The sequence below is a fragment of the Globicephala melas genome, chromosome 20 (genome assembly GCF_963455315.2).
Source record: "Globicephala melas chromosome 20, mGloMel1.2, whole genome shotgun sequence".
In the NCBI taxonomy this organism is placed as follows: domain Eukaryota; kingdom Metazoa; phylum Chordata; class Mammalia; order Artiodactyla; family Delphinidae; genus Globicephala; species Globicephala melas.
Window position 1 is genome coordinate 46,125,213 of NC_083333.1, and position 19,187 is coordinate 46,144,399.

A 19,187-nucleotide genomic window follows, 5' to 3' on the forward strand; every position below is an offset into this window, starting at 1 on the left:
GCAATAACTGAATAACTGAAACAAAATACATTAATCTGTAGAACTTCAAATATTCATCTTGACTGAAGAAAAAAATTTTAAACTATGGGGAATCAGAGTTAAAGCCAGATCTAAAACTTTCTCACACCATGAAAATATCAAAACTAGGCATGAAGTAACATTTAAGAAAGACCAGGGTTCAGGTCTAAGGCAATCTTCTGAACTTCACATTCATTCTTGATTCTGTAATACTGACAATTATCCTTCTCTCCACCTCTGAAACTTCTAGGAAATTGAGAGAGCTCAGGGTTTGTTTGTTTGATTGATTTAACTATATATATAATGCAAACAATCGGCCTTTCTGGAACTGATTTACTCTCCTTCCCCTGCTTTCTTTCTCTCCAAAGTACTTAGCAATGCTTGAAATTATATCTATCTATTTATTATACTTATATACTTATTTCTATTTATTTGTAAACCCCCTGAGAACTGGGATACTTGGGCTGTTTCATTCTTGGGCCTGAAACCCTAGCATGTAAAACAGTTCGTGGCATATAGTACATACTCGAAAAATATTTATTGAGTGAATTCAGAAAGTGACAAATTATCAACTATCAGATACTTTTATTTAAAACAAATTATCCATTTATCATCACTCATGAGGATAATTACAGGAAAAGAAATGTCTTTTTTCTCCCCTACATTTGTGACTCAATCTTTTGAGGCAAGAATCCTTTGAGAATTTCATAAATGCAATGGTGCTTTTCCCTAAAAAACTGCACTTTCTTGAACACACGCAAAAGTGTGCATGCAATTTCAACTTGTGGATCATCCTTTTAGGGCAGAGGTCTGTGAATCGAGAGGACTGAATCCAGAGAGCCAACCTTGGATGGGAAATAAAATTACACCTCAGTTTTCACAAATCTCTAACTAAAATCAGCACCTCCTTCTATTATGAATGTAGGCAACGAACCACAGTAGATCAGCAGTATAGTTAATTTGGTCCCCAATAGAAATCACAGGTCATTTCATATCACGTATATGCTGCAGATACCTCGAAATATCATTTATTCTCATCACTACCCTGGAGTTATAATATTTATTAGACCTACCACTATATCTTGTTATTTAAAGTGTTAAGAGAAGCATATTTATTACTATTTCACTAATTTTAAAAATATTCTGAAAACTATTTCAATATAGTTTGTTTCCTTTGTTTTTGTATATATTTTGACTTATTATACATTTTAAAACATTATCCCAAGAACATAAGCTTCTGCAGCTTGCCAAAGAGTTATACACGGGGGAGCAGGAGGGAGGTTAAGAAATTCTGCTTTGGGGAACCACTGACCTCAAGTTAGGAACCTCTGCTTATTAGGTATAAACCTCAAGCTGAATTAGAAATCTTCAAACCTTACCAGACTCATGTTATAGTGTACCGCCTCCCAAACACACCTTTTTAAAAATTAATTTTTAATTTGAATTTATCTTTTAAAAATATGTAATATATATTCACATCTCAAAATTCCAAAAATATGTAGCACGCAATTCAAACTTTTTCTCTTACCTCTGTCCCTCAGTCTACCACCCCCCTCCACTCCCAGAGGAAATTAAGTTATCTATTTCTTGTGCCAAATGACTTTCATTTTTCTTACAAGATTGGGAAATAAAATCTCCAAGTTAGGTACTATCACGGGAAATATAAACTACATATAGTATTTAGGAAATCTGTAAATTTAAAAAAGTGCTTGGTTCTAGCATTTTTTTCATTACCAGTAAGATATCAGACTAAGGGGGCATATCTTTAAGGGTGGTCATAATACCAGTTTTTAGATTGACTGTTATGTCTTTTATTATTAATTCAGAAGTCATTTATGACGTCTATTCAAGTTGAACTAAGGATATGACCACAGACTGTCATGAAAATTACTTTGAATGCTTTTTTTTCCAAAATAACTTATGCGTCTAAACTGACTTGTTCTACAAATCAATAAAAAAATAGTAACAGAAAAATGGGCAAAGGACAGACAATTCAGGGATAAAATACAAATGTTCAGTAAACATATAAAGATATTTAATTTCACAAATGATAAGAAGATTCAAATTCAGACGGTACCCCTTTTATTCATCTGTCAGATTAGCAAAAAAAAAAAAACAAAAAGTGAGAATCTCCAGTGGTGAAAGGGTGTGGGGAAATGAATGTCATCACAGCATGGTGACTGGAGGGTAAGCTGGCACAACTTTTTTTTTTTTTTCTGGCACAAATTTTTTGAGGGCAATTAAAATTTTACATCTAAATAGTCTTCACCCCAACAATCCCATTTCTAGATAACTATTCTATAGAAGTAAACGACCAGGCTCACAAAAATGCATGTACAAGGATATTCATGGCAGCAATGCAAGTAACAAGAAAACTGGACATAATCTAAACCTCCTTAAATAGGGGCATTATTAAACTGTAACACATTCATACTATGGAATATTATGCAGGAGTTCAAAGGAATGGGGTAACCCTCTATGTACTGGGAAGGAAAGAAATCTAAGACATATCAGGAAATGAAGGAATCAAGTTTCAGGATATTAATTATGTAAAAACAGATAAGAAAAACACACAAACCTCTTTTGCTATCTGTAAATATGTATGTACTCAAACGTATGGAAAAGAGTCTGGAAGGATTAATACTAAACTTAAAGTAGTGGGTGGGGGATTAGGGCACAAGAAGGGTTTTCACTATACCTGTTATTTCATTGTTATATATTGAGAATATAATCATGTATTACTTGTATAATGGAAAATAAGTTTAAATTGTCTCTTACTGATTTTAAAGAGGTCCTGCCAAATTTAATTTTTAAAATAAACACAGAATTTCAATCATTAGGTTGCTTTGGGATATGGAAGGGGAAATACCTTTGCTCACAGGTATTGACCACAAAATTCTGGACCAAGAAGGATCTTATAATGCAGTTAGGTTTTTGTATTCATATTTGGGGAGAGTATACTCACAGCTTCTCAGCCCAGGGGTATGCCTTCCATATACTTTCATCAATGTAAGAAATAGAGTTTCCTTGGAAATTTCTGTGAAGAAACACAGTTCATATGCTTGAATAGGTAGGAAAAGAATGTAGAGAATAAGGAAAAGAATCATGGCTACCATGTAGGGAATATTCAAATGCAGAAAAGACCAGCTTTCTAATTCCGACAGCTTCCCAGTGTGCACAATTAATAAAAACATACTGTGAGGCCACTGGAACAAACAATGAGGCATCTCCTCAGAACCTGAACTTCCTATCTGTCCAAATTCTTGGATACATAATGCCAATTACTTTTTTTCCAAAATCACTTATGTGTCTAAAATGACTCCTACAAATCAATGAGAAAAATGGCAAACATTTATCAATATCAGCAAATAAATATTAAGAAATCCTATGGCAACACCAAAGCTTTGGCTCAGTGCCCTCAGAATCTCTCCAGGTGTTAGAAGGATACGGGCAATTAGAAATTAGAGGGACTAATACGAAAATAGCTCTTAAACATATTGAGTAGGGAAAAGCACAAGTCACTGAGCAAGGAATAAAGTTATTACCTCATTAGGGGAACAAAATGCAAAGGAAAGAGATCGGAAGGAAGGACACACATCAAAACAGTAACAGGAGTTACCTTATTGGTGGTAGGGAAGGTGGGGTGGAATTTTCACATTTTACCCTATATACTTCTGTGGCATTTCTTTTTTTAAACAGTGAGAATGTATCCATGAATTAGACATGTTTAAAAGAAGCTGTTAAATGCCTGAGGTTCAGTTTGAACCACTAACTCAGTGGATGACTGAATCTTTCGCTTTAGCTTTGCCCTCTTCCCTCAGCAACAATGTAACTATTCAGTTTATATGCACATTTTTCACGGGAGTCAGAAAGAAGTCAAAACGGATACCTGTCTGCCCATCTGCCTGAGGGACATTTCCACTCAAACAGAGCCTTCTGGTTGCTTTATGCTCACCAATAAAAGATGCCTAAGACTGAACTCATCTCCCTCAAACTGACTCTGCTTCCCAACTGCTGTATTTCCACCTGTTATACCATCATCATTCTGCCCATCAACACATGTGATTTTTCTCTTTCCTGTACTACAATCCCCCAACTCTAGTCAATTACTACATCTTGTCAGGTTTTCCTCTGTAGTACTCTAAGGATTTTCTTTCTACTTCCATCACAACTACTCTAATTCGGCCCCTTCTCACTTTACTCCTAGATTTTGATAAACCATTCTATTTGGTCTCCCTGAACCAAGCTTTCCTCTCTAGATCGCTCTACATATGAAATCTAAAATCAGCCTCTTGGTTTAATCATTTGTCTCTCTTGCTTGACTACTTGCAGTAGCTCCCCATATCTCACAGCATAACTTTCAAACCCCCATTGCCGATAGTCAAGATATTTTATAATCCTATCTTTCATTGTTGCCTAACCCAATTCTTTACAGCCAGACTAATCTATTAAATTCTGATCAACCCTGCAGTCACACCTTTGCCTACACTGTACTGCCTATTATTTTTCTGACAAATCACAGCCAATCTTTAAGTCCCAGCTAAAGATTTAGCTTATCCATGCAGCCTTCTGTGACCTCCACACCCCTGTGATTACAGGTTCTGGTGAATTACAGCACGTATCTGTATTTCTCTTAATACTTAATTATATATTACCTCCCTTTTAAGGCATATCCCCTTTCTTCCCACTTGTCATTGTCATGTTCTGGAGACAATGACATGTACTTCTGTGGCTCCCACAGTACTTAGCCCTGGGTTGGGCACAAAATAGGTGCTACATATAGAAAGCCAGAGGACAAAGATGAGTTCTAGATATAACTGAGGGATTGATAATAATAATAGCTAACACTAAAATATATGCTAGGCACTGATAGAAGAGCTTTACGTATATTAACTCATCTAAATCTCCCAATGAGATTGGAGTCATTGGGAGATTTAGCAGCCATAGGAGTCATCCTATGAGACGATGACTACCATAACGCCCATTTTACAGATGAGGAAATTGAGTCATAAAGCTAATAAATGACAGACCTGGGTTCAAACCCAGGTAGTCTGGCTCCGGAATCTCTACTCTTAACCACATTGTTGTATTACCACCAAAGAGATGGGGAGAGGGACATGTTGCTGTAAAGAGGATGGAGTAAAGATGGGAGAAGAGTAGATGTTAAGGAATTAAATAATGGGGTAAAAAATGGAGAAGGAAAAAATAAGGGCAATTAAAAGGAAAAGACTGGAGGAGAGGGAATAATAGTTAAGAAGGAGAATGAAGATAAGGAATCATTGACAAACAAAAGGTGGAAACAGAAAGTCAGTCAATGTGGATTGGGGAGATAAGGAGGACCCAGGAAGACCTGAAGAAAGGCGGCCATGTCAGGCAGGATGCAGAGAACAAATGAGGAAAGGGGATTCTTACAGGATGGTGAAGGTGCCGTTGTAGGCGTTAGGCTCTGGCTCAGGCACTCTGTGGAGCGTCTGCTTTGGGCTGAGACCAACACACGACAGCGTCTCATTTTTGCAGGTACAGAGCTCACATATGCTGATGTTTGTGGTGGCATTCTGTTCTGGCTGCTTCTTTTCTGGGGTATATCTTACACCAGGAAGACCTGTGGATACTGAATACTGACTCGAAGGAAAAGGAACTGTCTCAGATGGCCTTGGTTGCTGAGATACGTTAACTCCCAGGTCCACAGGTGAAACTGTGACTTGAGACAGGTTTGGTTGTTCAAGTGTCACCTCAGGGTGTTTTGGAGGGGGAGCTGTAGTCTGCTGCCGGGCTGTAGAATGTTCAGACTCTGTAGTAGGTTCTGGAGTTGTGGTAAGCTCCAGGTTCAAAGGTTTAGCTGTGATACTGGGTGATGTTGGAGGCTCAGTGTGATCCTGATGCGGTGTTGGAACTATTGGATTGTGATATACTGGAGGCTGAGCTACAAAAACCTCCTTAGGTGTTTCTGCAGGCTGGGTTAAGGTCTCCTGCATGACTGGAGAAGGTTCGTCCTCCTTAGTGGGTTCTGGCCTTCTGGTCAGTCCAAGGTCCAATGGTTGAATTGTGACCTCAATCAAGGTTGGGTGGCGAGCCTGAACTTGCTCTGGATTTGGAAATGTCACCTCGGAGTACGGTGGTTGAATTGGGGGTCCTTGGCGAACTGGAAAAAAATCAACATTTTCAGAGTAGATTGGATGCTGATCTGAAAATTGCTGCCAGACTAACAAAGGTTCCAACTGCTCAGAGGACACTGTAGACTGAGCCGAGGTTTCTTGTTGGGGTGGAGAAGTTTCAACCTCATTAGTGAACGCTGGAGTTACGATCAGTGCAAGACCCACAGGTTTAACAGTGACATCGGGCCGCTGCAGAAGCTGAGCTTGATCCTGACCTGGAGGAGAAACTGTCGGCACAGGATGCTCTGGAGAGAAAACTACAGTCACATTAGAGAGCTCTGGAGACTGAGTTGGAGAGGATTCCACCTCACCAGGAGGCTCTGGAGGCTGAGCTGTGGCTTCCTGCTGAGGTGGAGAAGGTACAACCTCAGGAGCCTGTGGACGCTGATCTGGAGTCGCCTGCTGGCTTGTGGCAGGTATAACCTCTTCTCCAGGATGCTCTGGATACTGAGCTGGGGTCTCCGCTTGTACTGAAGGTGTATTATGTGTACCAGCTTCTGGAGATTGGGCTGGAGCCTCCTGTTGAACTGGTAAAGGTTCAACCTCCTCAGGTGGCTCTGAAGGCAGCGTGGGGGCCTCATGCTGGGTTGTAGAAAATTCTGCATTAGTAAGGGGCCCTGAGGGCTGAGCTGAAGGCTTGCGCTGATTTGGAGAAGGGCCCACCTCTGGAGTGGGTTCTTTTGTTATGGTAAGCTCCACATGTGCAGGTTTGACAGGGACACCGGATAAGTTTGAATGCTGAGCCTGAGGGTGACTTGGAGGTGAAACTGTCATTTCATGATGCTCTGGAGGTTGAGCTGGCTGTTCCTGTTGAGTTGGCGAAGGTTCCACCTCCCCTGAAGAAGGCTCTGGAGGCTGAGCTGGTTGCTCCTGCAGGGTTGCAGAAGGTTCTATCTCCGCTGGAGATAGAGCTGGGATCTCCTGCTGGGTTGGAGAAGATTCTGCCTCATTAGGGGGCTCTGGAGACTGAGCTGAGGCTTTCTCCTGGGTTGCAGAAATTTCAGCTTCTCCAAAAGACTCTGAAAGCTGAGCTGGGGTCTCCTGCTGGGTTGCTGGAGGCTCTGTAGGCTCAGAAGGCTGAGTCGGTTGTTCCTTTTCACTTGGAGAAGGCTCAGCTTCCACAGGAGGCTCTGGAGGCTGACCTGTGGTCCCCTGCTGGGTTGGAGAAGGTTCAACCTCCTCAGCATACTCTGGAGGCTGAGATGGGGTCTCCTGCTGGACTGGAGAAGGCTCAACCTCCTCGGGGCTCTCTGGAGGCTGAGATGGGGTCTCCTGCTGGACTGGAGAAGGTTCAACCTCCTCGGGGCTCTCTGGAGGCTGAGATGGGGTCTCCTGCTGGACTGGAGAAGGCTCAACCTCCTCGGGGCTCTCTGGAGGCTGAGATGGGGTCTCCTGCTGGACTGGAGAAGGTTCAACCTCCTCGGGGCTCTCTGGAGGCTGAGATGGGGTCTCCTGTTGGACTGGAGAAGGTTCAACCTCCTCGGGGCTCTCTGGAGGCTGAGATGGGGTCTCCTGCTGGACTGGAGAAGGTTCAACCTCCTTGGGGCTCTCTGGAGGCTGAGATGGGGTCTCCTGCTGGATTGGAGAAGGTTCAACCTCCTCGGGGCTCTCTGGAGGCTGAGATGGGGTCTCCTGCTGGACTGGAGAAGGTTCAACCTCCTCGGGGCTCTCTGGAGGCTGAGATGGGGTCTCCTGCTGGACTGGAGAAGGCTCAACCTCTTTGGTGACCTGTGGAGTTACGGTAAGTGCTAGATCCAGAGGTTTAACAGTGACATTGTACAAGTTTGACTGCTGAGCTTCATTTACCCCATGATGTGCTACTATTTGAACTACAACCTCCTTACGTGTCTCCAAAACCTGGGCTAGGGCCTCCTGAGGACGTGGAGTTTCTAGTTCCTCAGGGGCCTCTGGAGGCTGAGATGGAGCCTCCTGCTGAAGTGGAGGTGGTTCTACCTCTTCAGTGGGCTCTGGTTGCTGAGGCTGTGTCTCTGCCTGGGGTGGAAGACATTCAACCTCCTCAGGGGTCTGTGGATGCTGAGCAGGGGCCTCTTGCTGGGGTAAAGATTCAGCCTCCTCAGTGAGCTCTGGAGGACGAGTTTGGGCCTCCTGCTGGGATGGAGAAATTTCAGCTTCCTCTGGGGGCTCTGGAGGTTCATCTGGGCTACCCAGAAAAGCCCTAGATAGGCTCTCCTCAAGATGAAAGGCATCCATACTGGGATCTAAATAATCAGCCTGCAACTGTTGTTCTAGACCCTGAGTGGTTTTTTCAAATTGGCCTGTAGTTCCAACAACAACTTTGGCAAGCCATTGGTTCTGAACTCGATCTTTCTTCAGGTTTGGGGGAGAAACAATAAACTTCATTGGTTTTGAGCTCTTACTACCTAGAGGTGGAACAGGTATTTCAAGTGATCGGTGACCTTCAGCCTCCTCTAGACCTATGTGTTTAGTCTTACTTTTGTGTCGAGAAGGCAGAACCAAGGGCTGATTCTGACCCCAGTCTGGCACTGGAACCGCCTCTGGGATCTTTTGATGTTGGGTTTGCTTGTTATTCAGATCCTGATGTGGAACAGCAAACCGATCTGGCCCTGTAGGCAGCTCTGCAACGGAATCCGTGTCCGGGTATGGAACCTCAGTCTTAGTCAACTCCCGATGAGGCGGGGCCAACATCAGGACTGGAGACGAGGACGTCAAGTAATTAAAGCCCCCGGCTTCTGCCAGGGGTGTAAGGGCATGGGGCAATTTGGGAGGGGGGTCTGAGGCGTATGAAGACCAAGCCTCTGTCAGCCGCGGGGAGTTGGGGGTCACCTGGACGGGGCCCAGGGCCCACTCCGGAGGCTGAACTGCTTGGACTTGAAGCCACAGTTGTAGCCACGTGAGGAAGAGCCGTGGCAACCAAAGGCGCAGCCGGGACATAACGTGCGGCGGCTCCCAGGAGCAGTGACCCAGGCCAGTGAGGAGCCGGAGCCACATCCTGCATCCGAGCTGAACCGCTATGCCAGTGCCGACGCCAGCGCTCACGTTAGCAGCCGCGCGCCCCTCCCCCGCCTAACGTTCCACCCGTTATTTATGACATCTTTAGTTACGTCACCTTTATTAGGTTCGTGCGGAGATCCAATCCGCGCCACCAGAGTGGGCCTTTTTCCCAGAGTCCCCAGGGCGCAAGCCATCCTTCCCCTTGCAAAGGCGACAATTACCTCCTGCCGGGCCCTCTTCCCAACCCCTCCCTACTCTCCCTGGCCCCAAACAATGAGGCGGGATTTGGGCTGCAGACCCAAGTGGCCCCAACCTCCAGCAGCCCAGGGTCCGAGGGGGATTAGAAAGGATGCAGAGCTTCCCGAGGAAACCACATTACGTGGCATTCTGGGAAATTCAAAAGTGCCAGTCCAGTTCTGGAAATCTGAACTCTTCCTCCTCAGAGCTGAAGTCTGAGAGACATTCTTCCTCCCTTTGGCCACACGGCTGACAAGAAAAGTAGCTGACCAGCAAAATGAGCACCAGTTGGGTGGCGGGAGGGGAACACACCTTACGAGTATTTGAAAATGTTCCATATATATGTCCATGCCAATCTCTCACTTTATCACAGCAGCTCGGTGGTTTGTGACCACCTAGAGGGGTGGGATAGGGAGGGTGCGAGGGAGGGAGACGCAAGAGGGAAGAGATATGGGAACATATGTATATGTATAACTGATTTACTTTGTTATAAAACAGAAACTAACACACCATTGTAAAGCAAATATATTCCAATAAAGATGCTAAAAAAATAAAAAACAATAAAATAAAATAAAATGTTGCCATTTCCTCCAAACTCTCAGTATTCTCATTATTAATTCACCACTCTATTATTAGGGGTTACCACTGAATCAGTGATGACTCCAGAACTTCTGTAGGAGGGGTTTGGGGCAGATGAGCAATTCATTCTGGGAAAGAGAGTCTAAAACCAAGTGAGTGGCCCTTTACATTAGCATGGGAAAACTTCTCCCACCCCACCTCTTCTCAACAGAGCCATTAATCTAGAAAAAACTACAGTGTCACTTTTCAGAGGTCTTCCCTGTGAACACACATGGAGAAGACACTTAGAAAGTTAAAGTCAGCATGTTAAGTAATTTTCTTGAAATACTGTAACTAGCACCCAGTTTACCTTCTTCACAGTCCTTTTCATAATCTATTTAATTTTAGTCCTTTTTAAATGTCTGGTACAACTTTAACACCTAAACTCCAAGACGCTTTCATGTGAAGGGCGTGGTGGGGTGGGAATTTAAACTTTGAGGCTACTCAGATTTCAAACTTTCTATATAGAATAAGTTCCCTATTGTATATAGTGTAGGAGTGCCTCCAATTTCAGAAACTGAAGGGGGTTGGGTAAAGGGTTAAGGGGATCTTTCTTTCTTCATCTGTATATTCACGACACCATTTTATTATTATTATTATTATTATTAATTTATTTATTTTTCCGGTACGCAGGCCTCTCACCGCTGTGGCCTCTCTCATTGCGGAGCACAGGCTCTGGACGCGCAGGCTCAGCGGCCAAGGCTCACGGGCCCAGCCGCTCCGCGGCATGTGGGATCTTCCCGGACCGGGGCACGAACTCGTGTCCCCTGCATCGGCAGGCGGACTCTCAACCACTGCGCCACCAGGGAAGCCCCTATTTTATTATTAACAAAAGCTTTTCCTCCTTGTCTTCATCCTCTTTCCCTCTGCTCCCACTTCCTCTTCTGCCCCCTCTTTCCTCCTCTTCCTTTCTTCCCTTCCTTTTCCCGCCTCCCTTCCTGCTCTTTTGTCTTGAATACTGAGGCAGTTATCCAGCAGTGAAGGATTTCATAATTACAGCAGCAGGGTCAAGGGTCATTTGTAGTGACACCAGCTGTCCGGTGACTACTCTGGCTGCATGTCAGTGGTGGTCTTCAGACGCATCCTGCCAAATGACCTTGGCTGAGTTTTACTTTTATGCTGGCCTCGCTTGGTTCCTGCTCATTTTCCTAGTTCTGTTCTCTGCTTTCTGTTGATTCTATGAGGTATAATATATCCTTCCAATAAGATCTTTTTTGCATAAATTGTATATATTTGCATAGAATTTGCATATATTAAAAACCTGCCTGGTAGACTGAATAACAGCAGTTTCTGTTATTCAGGATACAGACTTATCCTATAAGAACTGATTTAAATTCCAGCTCTTGAGTACAGCCCCCCATGACTACTTCATTTCTGCATTGATCTTTTGTGCTTTTGGAGTGTGTGGGGTCCTTCCTATACTACTTAATATTTTATCATGTTATGCCTGGTAATTTTTTCTAACTGAATTAAGCTAGTTTATTTCAAGTTCCTAATTCCATCTAAAGTTTCTCAAGGGCAGATTCTCTCTCCATCCCTCCCACTCCGATTTTTCTCCTTTTCCTCTCTCCCTGATAGAACTGTGTATGAAACTGAGCACACTGAAGGTTTGAAGGTCAGAAAATACTTGTCTTTCTTTAATTGATGTAGGTCATAGTGCTTTGTTGACTAACAAAGATTAAAGCATGCCTGTGCAACCAGTGTTGAAAATACCTCTGTCTGTGTTTGTAGCTCACATGAACAAGAACAGTATAAGAAACTGGTGGGCTTGAGCATGAATTCTAGAGCAGACAAACCTGGATATGACCTTGGAAAGCTTTAACTTTTTCTAACTGTATAGCCACAGACTGGCTTAAATTAGCTCACTCATGAATGGTTTAAACAACACTTTCCAGGGTAGAAAAGAGGATTAAGTAAAGTAATAATAATAAAGTACCTGGGCTTCCCTGGTGGCGCAGTGGTTGAGAGTCCGCCTGCCCATGCAGGGGACGCGGGTTCCTGCCCCGGTCCAGGAAGATCCCACATGCCGGGAAGATCCCACATGCGGCGGAGCGGCTGGGCTCCTGAGCCATGGCCGCTGAGCCTGCGCGTCCGGAGCCTGTGCTCTGCAACGGGAGAGGCCACAACAGTGAGAGGCCTGCGTACCGCAAAAAAAAAAAATAATAATAATAATAAAGTACCTAAAGCACATATCAAGAGCTCAATAAATTTTGAGTGTATTTATTCTCAATCTGTTGTGGCTTATCAGAAAACTAATGAGTGCATAGAATGAGTTAATGGAAGTAAAATATTAAAAGCGAGGGAGGGGAAAATTCCACTGTCCTTCAGCTCTTGTTATCTACTGAAAGTAAGCATTTCTGGGGTCCTTTAGGCAGAATGTTGACAGACCAGTACATTTTCAGGGATGAGGAACCAGGATCTTGGAGGGTTTCCCTGTGGAGAGTGAGTCTTCATTTATGTTGCCCTGGAAGTACGGTCTAGAAACAATGGGTTCTGATCACCGTGAAGAAGATTGCAGTCTGACCTTAGGACGCACTTTACCATGTGACAGTTGGAACGCTGAATGGGCAACTGGAGATGCTCAGTTAGAAACTGCATTAACACTTGGCCAATGTGTGGTGGAGAGGACTGAGCACTGGAAGAGCAGGTTGTATTAAGTTATCCTTCAAGATTCCTTCCACAGATTCTCTAGTTATCCTTATAGCTGTTCATCATCTAGAATATATAATTGCCTAGAATCATAAAATCCTTATGGGTCAACCTACCTCTGGAAATTCTCCAGCACCAATATTCCAGATTGTCTCTCCTTTACTTCTAGCAACATTTTCCAGACTTTTCTGGTTGCATCCGGACACTTATTTGAATTATTCTGCAATGCCTTGTCCTCCCCTCCCTCCCTCAGCCATGTCAATTTACACAGCGATGCGCTCAGAATCCAGACTGCAGCTCAGAGAGGTGGGCTGTACTTGCTTTGGCATCACTTGGCATCACCTCACCTTGGAGTCTGCTCTTGTGCCTGCTCAGGGCATTTTGTGAAAATTGCCAATAAAATGGCTTCTACGTCTGCTGGTGTCACTTACCCTTGAACATGATGGAATAAAAATGTTGGAAGTACTGGAGATGCTTGTTACTCTACATTTGGAGCTGTCTGTGGATGTGGCCCTTGACCTGAAGCTTCTCTGTAGAGATGCTTTCTGCTTCTGCTAAAAGTTCCGGCTTTCTAAAGCAGTCTGACATCATTGCTAACTCCCCCCTGCTTCTTCAGGGTCAGACTTCCTTTGTCCACTGACAATGGGGACAGGGAAAGGAACTCACAATTATTGGACACTGTTTTGGTATTTTATATCGGTTATCAAATTCTGAGCTCACATCCACTCTATCTGGGAATCTCTGTGATCCCATTTTACAGAAGAGAAAGCTGAGTGTCCAAGGAGTTGAGTAAGTTGCCAAAGACACAGACATAGTCAAGAGTGGAGATGAATGCATGAATTTTATGATTAAACTTACAAGAGTCAGTTTTGCTTGGCATTAAGAACGCTGATACAGGAATCAAGTTCTTTTTTTTTTTTTTTTTTACAATGGCTATTAATTTATTTTAAATTGGCAATACTTAGTGCTGACAAGGATGTCAGCACTTCTCAATGCAGTGCTGGTCAGCATGTAAAATGGTACAGTCCTTTTGCGAAACAGTTTTGCAGTTTCTTTTTCTTTTTTTTTTTTTTTTTACATCTTTATTGGAGTATAATTGCTTTACAATGGTGTGTTGTTAGTTTCTGCTTCATAACAAAGTGAATCAGTTATACATATACATATGTACCCATATCTCTTCCCTCTTCGTCTCCCTCCCTCCCATCCTCCCTATCCCACCCTTCTAGGTGGTCACAAAGCACCGAGCTGATCTCCCTGTGCTATGCGGCTGCTTCCTACTAGCTATCTACCTTACGTTTGGTAGTGTATATATGTCCATGCCTCTCTCTTGCTTTGTTACAGCTCACCCTTCCCGCTCCCCATATCCTCAAGTCCATTCTCTAGTAGGTCTGTGTCTTTATTCCTGTCTTACCCCTAGGTTCTTCATGACAGTTTTTTCCTTAAATTCCATATATATGTGTTAGCATACGGTATTTGTCTTTCTCTTTCTGACTTACTTCACTCTGTATGACAGACTCTAGGTCTATCCACCTCATTACAAATAGCTCAATTTCGTTTCTTTTTATGGCTGAGTAATATTCCATTGTATATATGTGCCACATCTTCTTTATCCATTCATCCGATGATGGACACTTGGGTTGTTTCCATCTCCGGGCTACTGTAAATAGAGCTGCAACGAACATTTTGGTACATGAATCTTTTTGAATTATGGTTTTCTCAGGGTATATGCCCAGTAGTGGGATTGCTGGGTCATATGGTAGTTCTATTTGTAGTTTTTTAAGGACCCTCCATACTGTTCTCCATAGTGGCTGTACCAATTCACATTCCCACCTGCAGTGCAAGAGTGTCCCCTTTTCTCAACACCCTCTCCAGCATTTATTGTTTCTAGATTTTTTCATGATGGCCATTCTGACTTGTGTGAGATGATATCTCATTGTAGTTTTGATTTGCATTTCTCTAATGATTAGTGATGTTGAGCATTCTTTCATGTGTTTGTTGGCAGTCTGTATATCTTCTTTGGAGAAATGTCTATTTAGGTCTTCTGCCCATTTTTGGATTGGGTTGTTTGTTTTTTTGTTATTGAACTGCATGAGCTGCTTATAAATTTTGGAGATTAATCCTTTGTCAGTTGCTTCACTTGCAAATATTTTCTCCCATTCTGAGGGTTGTCTTTTGGTCTTGCTTATAGTTTCCTTTGCTGTGCAAAAGCTTTGAAGTTTCATTAGGTCCCATTTGTTTATTTTTGTTTTTATTTCCATTTCTCTAGGAAGTGGGTCAAAAAGGATCTTGCACTGATTTATGTCATAGAGTGTTCTGCCTATGTTTTCCTCTAAGTGTTTGATAGTTTCTGGCCTTACATTTAGGTCTTTAATCCATTTTGAGCTTATTTTTGTGTATGGTGTTAGGGAGTGATCTAATCTCATACTTTTATATGTACCTGTCCAGTTTTTCCAGCACCATTTATTGAAGAGGCTCTCCTTTCTCCACTGTACATTCCTGCCTCCTTTATCAAAGATAAGGTGACCATATGTGTGTGGGTTTATCTCTGGGCTTTCTATCCTGTTCCATTGTTCTATCTTTCTGTTTTTGTGCCAGTACCATACTTTCTTGATTACTGTAGCTTTGTAGTATAGTCTGAGGTTAGTGAGCCTGATTCCTCCAGCTCCGTTTTTCATTCTCAAGATTGCTTTGGCTATTCGGGGTCTTCTGTGTTTCCATACAAATTGTGAATTTTTTTGTTCTACTTCTGTGAAAAATGCCAGTGGTAGTTTGATAGGGATTGCATTGAATCTGTAGATTGCTTTGGGTAGTAGAGTCATTTTCACAATGTTGATTCTTCCAATCCAAGAACATGGTATATCTCTCCATCTATTTGTATCATCTTTAATTTCTTTCATCAGTGTCTTATAATTTTCTGCATACAGGTCTTTTGTCTCCTTAGGTAGGTTTATTCCTAGACATTTTATTCTTTTTGTTGCAGTGGTAAATGGGAATGTTTTCTTGATTTCACTTTCAGATTTTTCATCATTCGTGTATAGGAATGCCAGAGATTTCTGTGCATTAATTTTGTATCCTGCAACTTTACCAAATTCATTGATTAGCTCTAGTAGTTTTCTGGTAGCATCTTTAGGATTCTCTATGTATAGTATCATGTCAACTGCAAACAGTGACAGCTTTACTTCTTCTTTTCCGATTTGGATTCCTTTCATTTCCTTTTCTTCTCTGATTGCTGTGGCTAAAACTTCCAAAATTATGTTGAATAAGAGTGTTGAGAGTGGGCAACCTTGTCTTGTTCCTGATCTTAGTGGAAATGCTTTCAGTTTTTCACCATTGAGGACGATGTTGGCTGTGGGTTTGTCATATATGGCCTTTATTATGTTGAGGAAAGTTCCCTCTATGCCTACTTTCTGCAGGGTTTTTATCATAAATGGGTGTTGACTTTTGACAAAAGCTTTCTCTGCATCTATTGAGATGATCATATGGTTTTTCTCCTTCAATTTGTTAATATGGTGTATCACGTTGATTGATTTGCATATATTGAAGAATCCTTGCATTCCTGGAATAAACCCCACTTGATCATGGGGTATGAACCTTTTAATGTGCTGTTGGATTCTGTTTGCTAGTATTTTGTTGAGGATTTTTGTATCTATGTTCATCACTGATATTGGCCTGTAGTTTTCTTTCTTTGTTACATCCTTGTCTGGTTTTGGTATCAGGGTGATGGTGGCCTCGTAGAATGAGTTTGGGAGTGGTCCTCCCTCTGCTGTATTTTGGAAGAGTTTGAGGATAGGTGTTAGCTCTTCTCTACATGTTTGATAGAATTCACCTGTGAAGCCATCTGGTCCTGGGCTTTTGTTTGTTGGAAGATTTTTAATCACAGTTTCAATTTCAGTGCTTGTGATTGGTCTGTTCATATTTTCTATTTCTTCCTGATTCAGTTTTGGCAGGTTGTGCGTTTCTAAGAATTTGTCCATTTCTTCCAGGTTGTCCATTTTATTGGCATAGAGTTGCTTGTAGTAATCTCTCATGATCTTTTGTATTTCTGCAGTGTCAGTTGTTACTTCTCCTTTTTCATTTCTAATTCTATTGATTTGAGTCTTCTCCCTTTTTTTCTTGATGAGTCTCGCTAATGGTTTATCAATTTTGTTTATCTTCTCAAGGAACAAGCTTTTAGTTTTATTCATCTTTGCTATTGTTTCCTTCATTTCTTTTTCATTTATTTCTGATCTGATTTTTATGATTTCTTTCCTTCTGCTAACTTTGGGGTTTTTTGTTCTTCTTTCTCTAATTGCTTTAGGTGCAAGGTTAGGTTGTTTATTCGAGATGTTTCATGTTTCTTAAGGTAGGAGTGTATTGCTATAAACTTCCCTCTTAGAACTGCTTTTGCTGCATCCCATAGGTTTTGGGTCGTCGTGTCTCTATTGTCATTTGTTTCTAGGTATTTTTTGATTTCATCTTTGATCTCTTCAGTGATCACTTCGTTATTAAGTAGTGTATTGTTTAGCCTCCATGTGTTTGTATTTTTTACAGATCTTTTCCTGTAATTGATATCTAGTCTCATAGCATTGTGATTGGAAAATATACTTGATACAATTTCAATTTTCTTAAATTTACCAAGGCTTGATTTGTGACCCATGATATGATCTATCCTGGAGAATGTTCCATGAGCACTTGAGAAAAATGTGTATTCTGTTGTTTTTGGATGGAATGTCCTATAAATATCAATTAAGTCCATGTTGCTTAATGTATCATTTAAAGCTTGTGCTTCCTTATTTATTTTCATTTTAGATGATATGTCCATTGGTGAAAGTGGGGTGTTAAAGTCCCCTACTATGAATGTGTTACTGTCGATTTCCCCTTTTATGGCTGTTAGTATTTGCCTTATGTATTGAGGTGCTCCTATGTTGGGTGCATAGATATTTACAATTGTTATATCTTCTTCTTGGATTGATCCCTTGATCAATCCTTCCAAAATAGTTCCTTCTTTGTCTCTTCTAATAGTCTTTATTTTAAAGTCTATTTTGTCTGATATGAGAATTGCTACTCCAGCTTTCTTTTGGTTTCCATTTGCATGGAATATCTTTTTCCATCCCCTTACTTTCACTCTGTATGTGTCTCTAGGTCTGAAGTGGGTCTCTTGTAGACAGAATATATATGGATCTTGCTTTTGTATCCATTCAGCCAATCTGTGTCTTTTGGTGGGAGCATTTAGTCCATTTACATTTAAGGTAATTATTGATATGTATGTTCCTATTCCCATTTTCTTAATTGTTTTGGGTTCGTTATTGTAGGTCTTTTCCTTCTCTTGTGTTTCTTGCCTAGAGAAGTTCCTTTAGCATTTGGTGTAAAGCTGGTTTGGTGGTGCTGAACTCTCTCAGCTTTTGCTTGTCTGTAAAGGTTTTAATTTCTCCATCAAATCTGAATGAGATCCTTGCTGGGGAGAGTAATCTTGGTTGCAGGTTTTTCTCCCTCATCACTTTAAATATGTCCTGCCAGTCCCTTCTGGCTTGCAGAGTCTCTGCTGAAAGATCAGCTGTTAACCTTATGGGGATTCCCTTGTGTGTTATTTGTTGTTTTACCCTTGCTGCTTTAAATATATTTTCTTTGTATTTAATTTTTGACAGTTTGATTAATATGTGTCTTGGCGTATTTCTCCTTGGATTTATCCTGTATGGGACTCTCTGTGCTTCCTGGACTTGATTAACTATTTCCTTTCCCATATTAGGGAAGTTTTCAACTATAATCTCTTCAAATATGTTCTCAGTCCCTTTCTTTTTCTCTTCTTCTTCTGGAACCCCTATAATTCGAATGTTGGTGCGTTTAATGTTGTCCCAGAGGTCTCTGCGGCTGTCCTCAGTTCTTTTCATTCCTTTTTCTTTATTCTGCTATGCAGTAGTTCTTTCCACTATTTTATCTTCCAGGTCACTTATCCGTCCTTCTGCCTCAGTTATTCTGCTATTGATCCCATCTAGAGTATTTTTCATTTCATTTATTGTGTTGTTCATCAATGTTTGTTTCATCTTTAGTTCTTCTAGGTCCTTGTTAAATGTTTCTTGCATTTTGTCTATTCTATTTCCAAGATTTTGGATCATCTTTACTATCATTATTCTGAATTCTTTTTCAGGTAGACTGCCTATTTCCTCTTCATTTGTTAGGTCTGGTGGGTTTTTATCCTGCTCCTTCAACTGCTGTGTTTTTCTGTCTTTTCATTTTGCTTATCTTTCTGTGTTTGGGGTCTCCTTTTTGCAAGCTGCAGGTTCGTAGTTCCCGTTGTTTTTGGTGTCTGTCCCCAGTGGCTAAGGTTGGTTCAGTGGGTTCTGTAGGCTTCCTGGTGGAGGAGACTAGTGCCTGTGTTCTGGTGGATGAGGCTGGATCTTGTCTTTCTGGTGGGCAGGTCCATTTCTGTTGGTGTGTTTGGGGGTGTCTGTGGACTTATTATGATTTTAGGCAGCCTCTCTGCTAATAGGTGGTGTTGCGTTCCTGTCTTGCTAGTTGTTTGGCATAGGGTGTCCAGCACTGTAGCTTGCTGGTCGTTGA

The 19,187-nt window shown here is 41.8% G+C and overlaps 2 protein-coding genes across 2 annotated transcripts in view; both read right to left on the reverse strand.

Annotated features, from left to right (window-relative positions):
- The window catches only part of LOC132594247 (leucine-rich repeat-containing protein 37A3-like), a 50,632-nt gene extending 41,489 nt beyond the window's left edge, over window positions 1-9,143 (reverse strand). The window contains 3 exon segments of the mRNA XM_060290976.1: window positions 2,984-3,055; window positions 5,431-6,449; window positions 8,778-9,143. Coding sequence (XP_060146959.1) covers window positions 2,984-3,055; window positions 5,431-6,449; window positions 8,778-9,143 — 1,457 coding nt within the window.
- Window positions 6,481-8,534, reverse strand: LOC138842474 (leucine-rich repeat-containing protein 37A2-like). The gene is made up of 3 exons (XM_070044495.1): window positions 8,054-8,534; window positions 6,665-7,990; window positions 6,481-6,515 (listed from the first exon to the last, which is right to left on the reverse strand). The coding sequence occupies exons 1-3, from the start codon at window positions 8,532-8,534 to the stop codon at window positions 6,481-6,483; spliced, it is 1,842 nt and encodes a 613-aa protein (XP_069900596.1).
- Window positions 9,144-19,187: the final 10,044 nt, after the last annotated feature.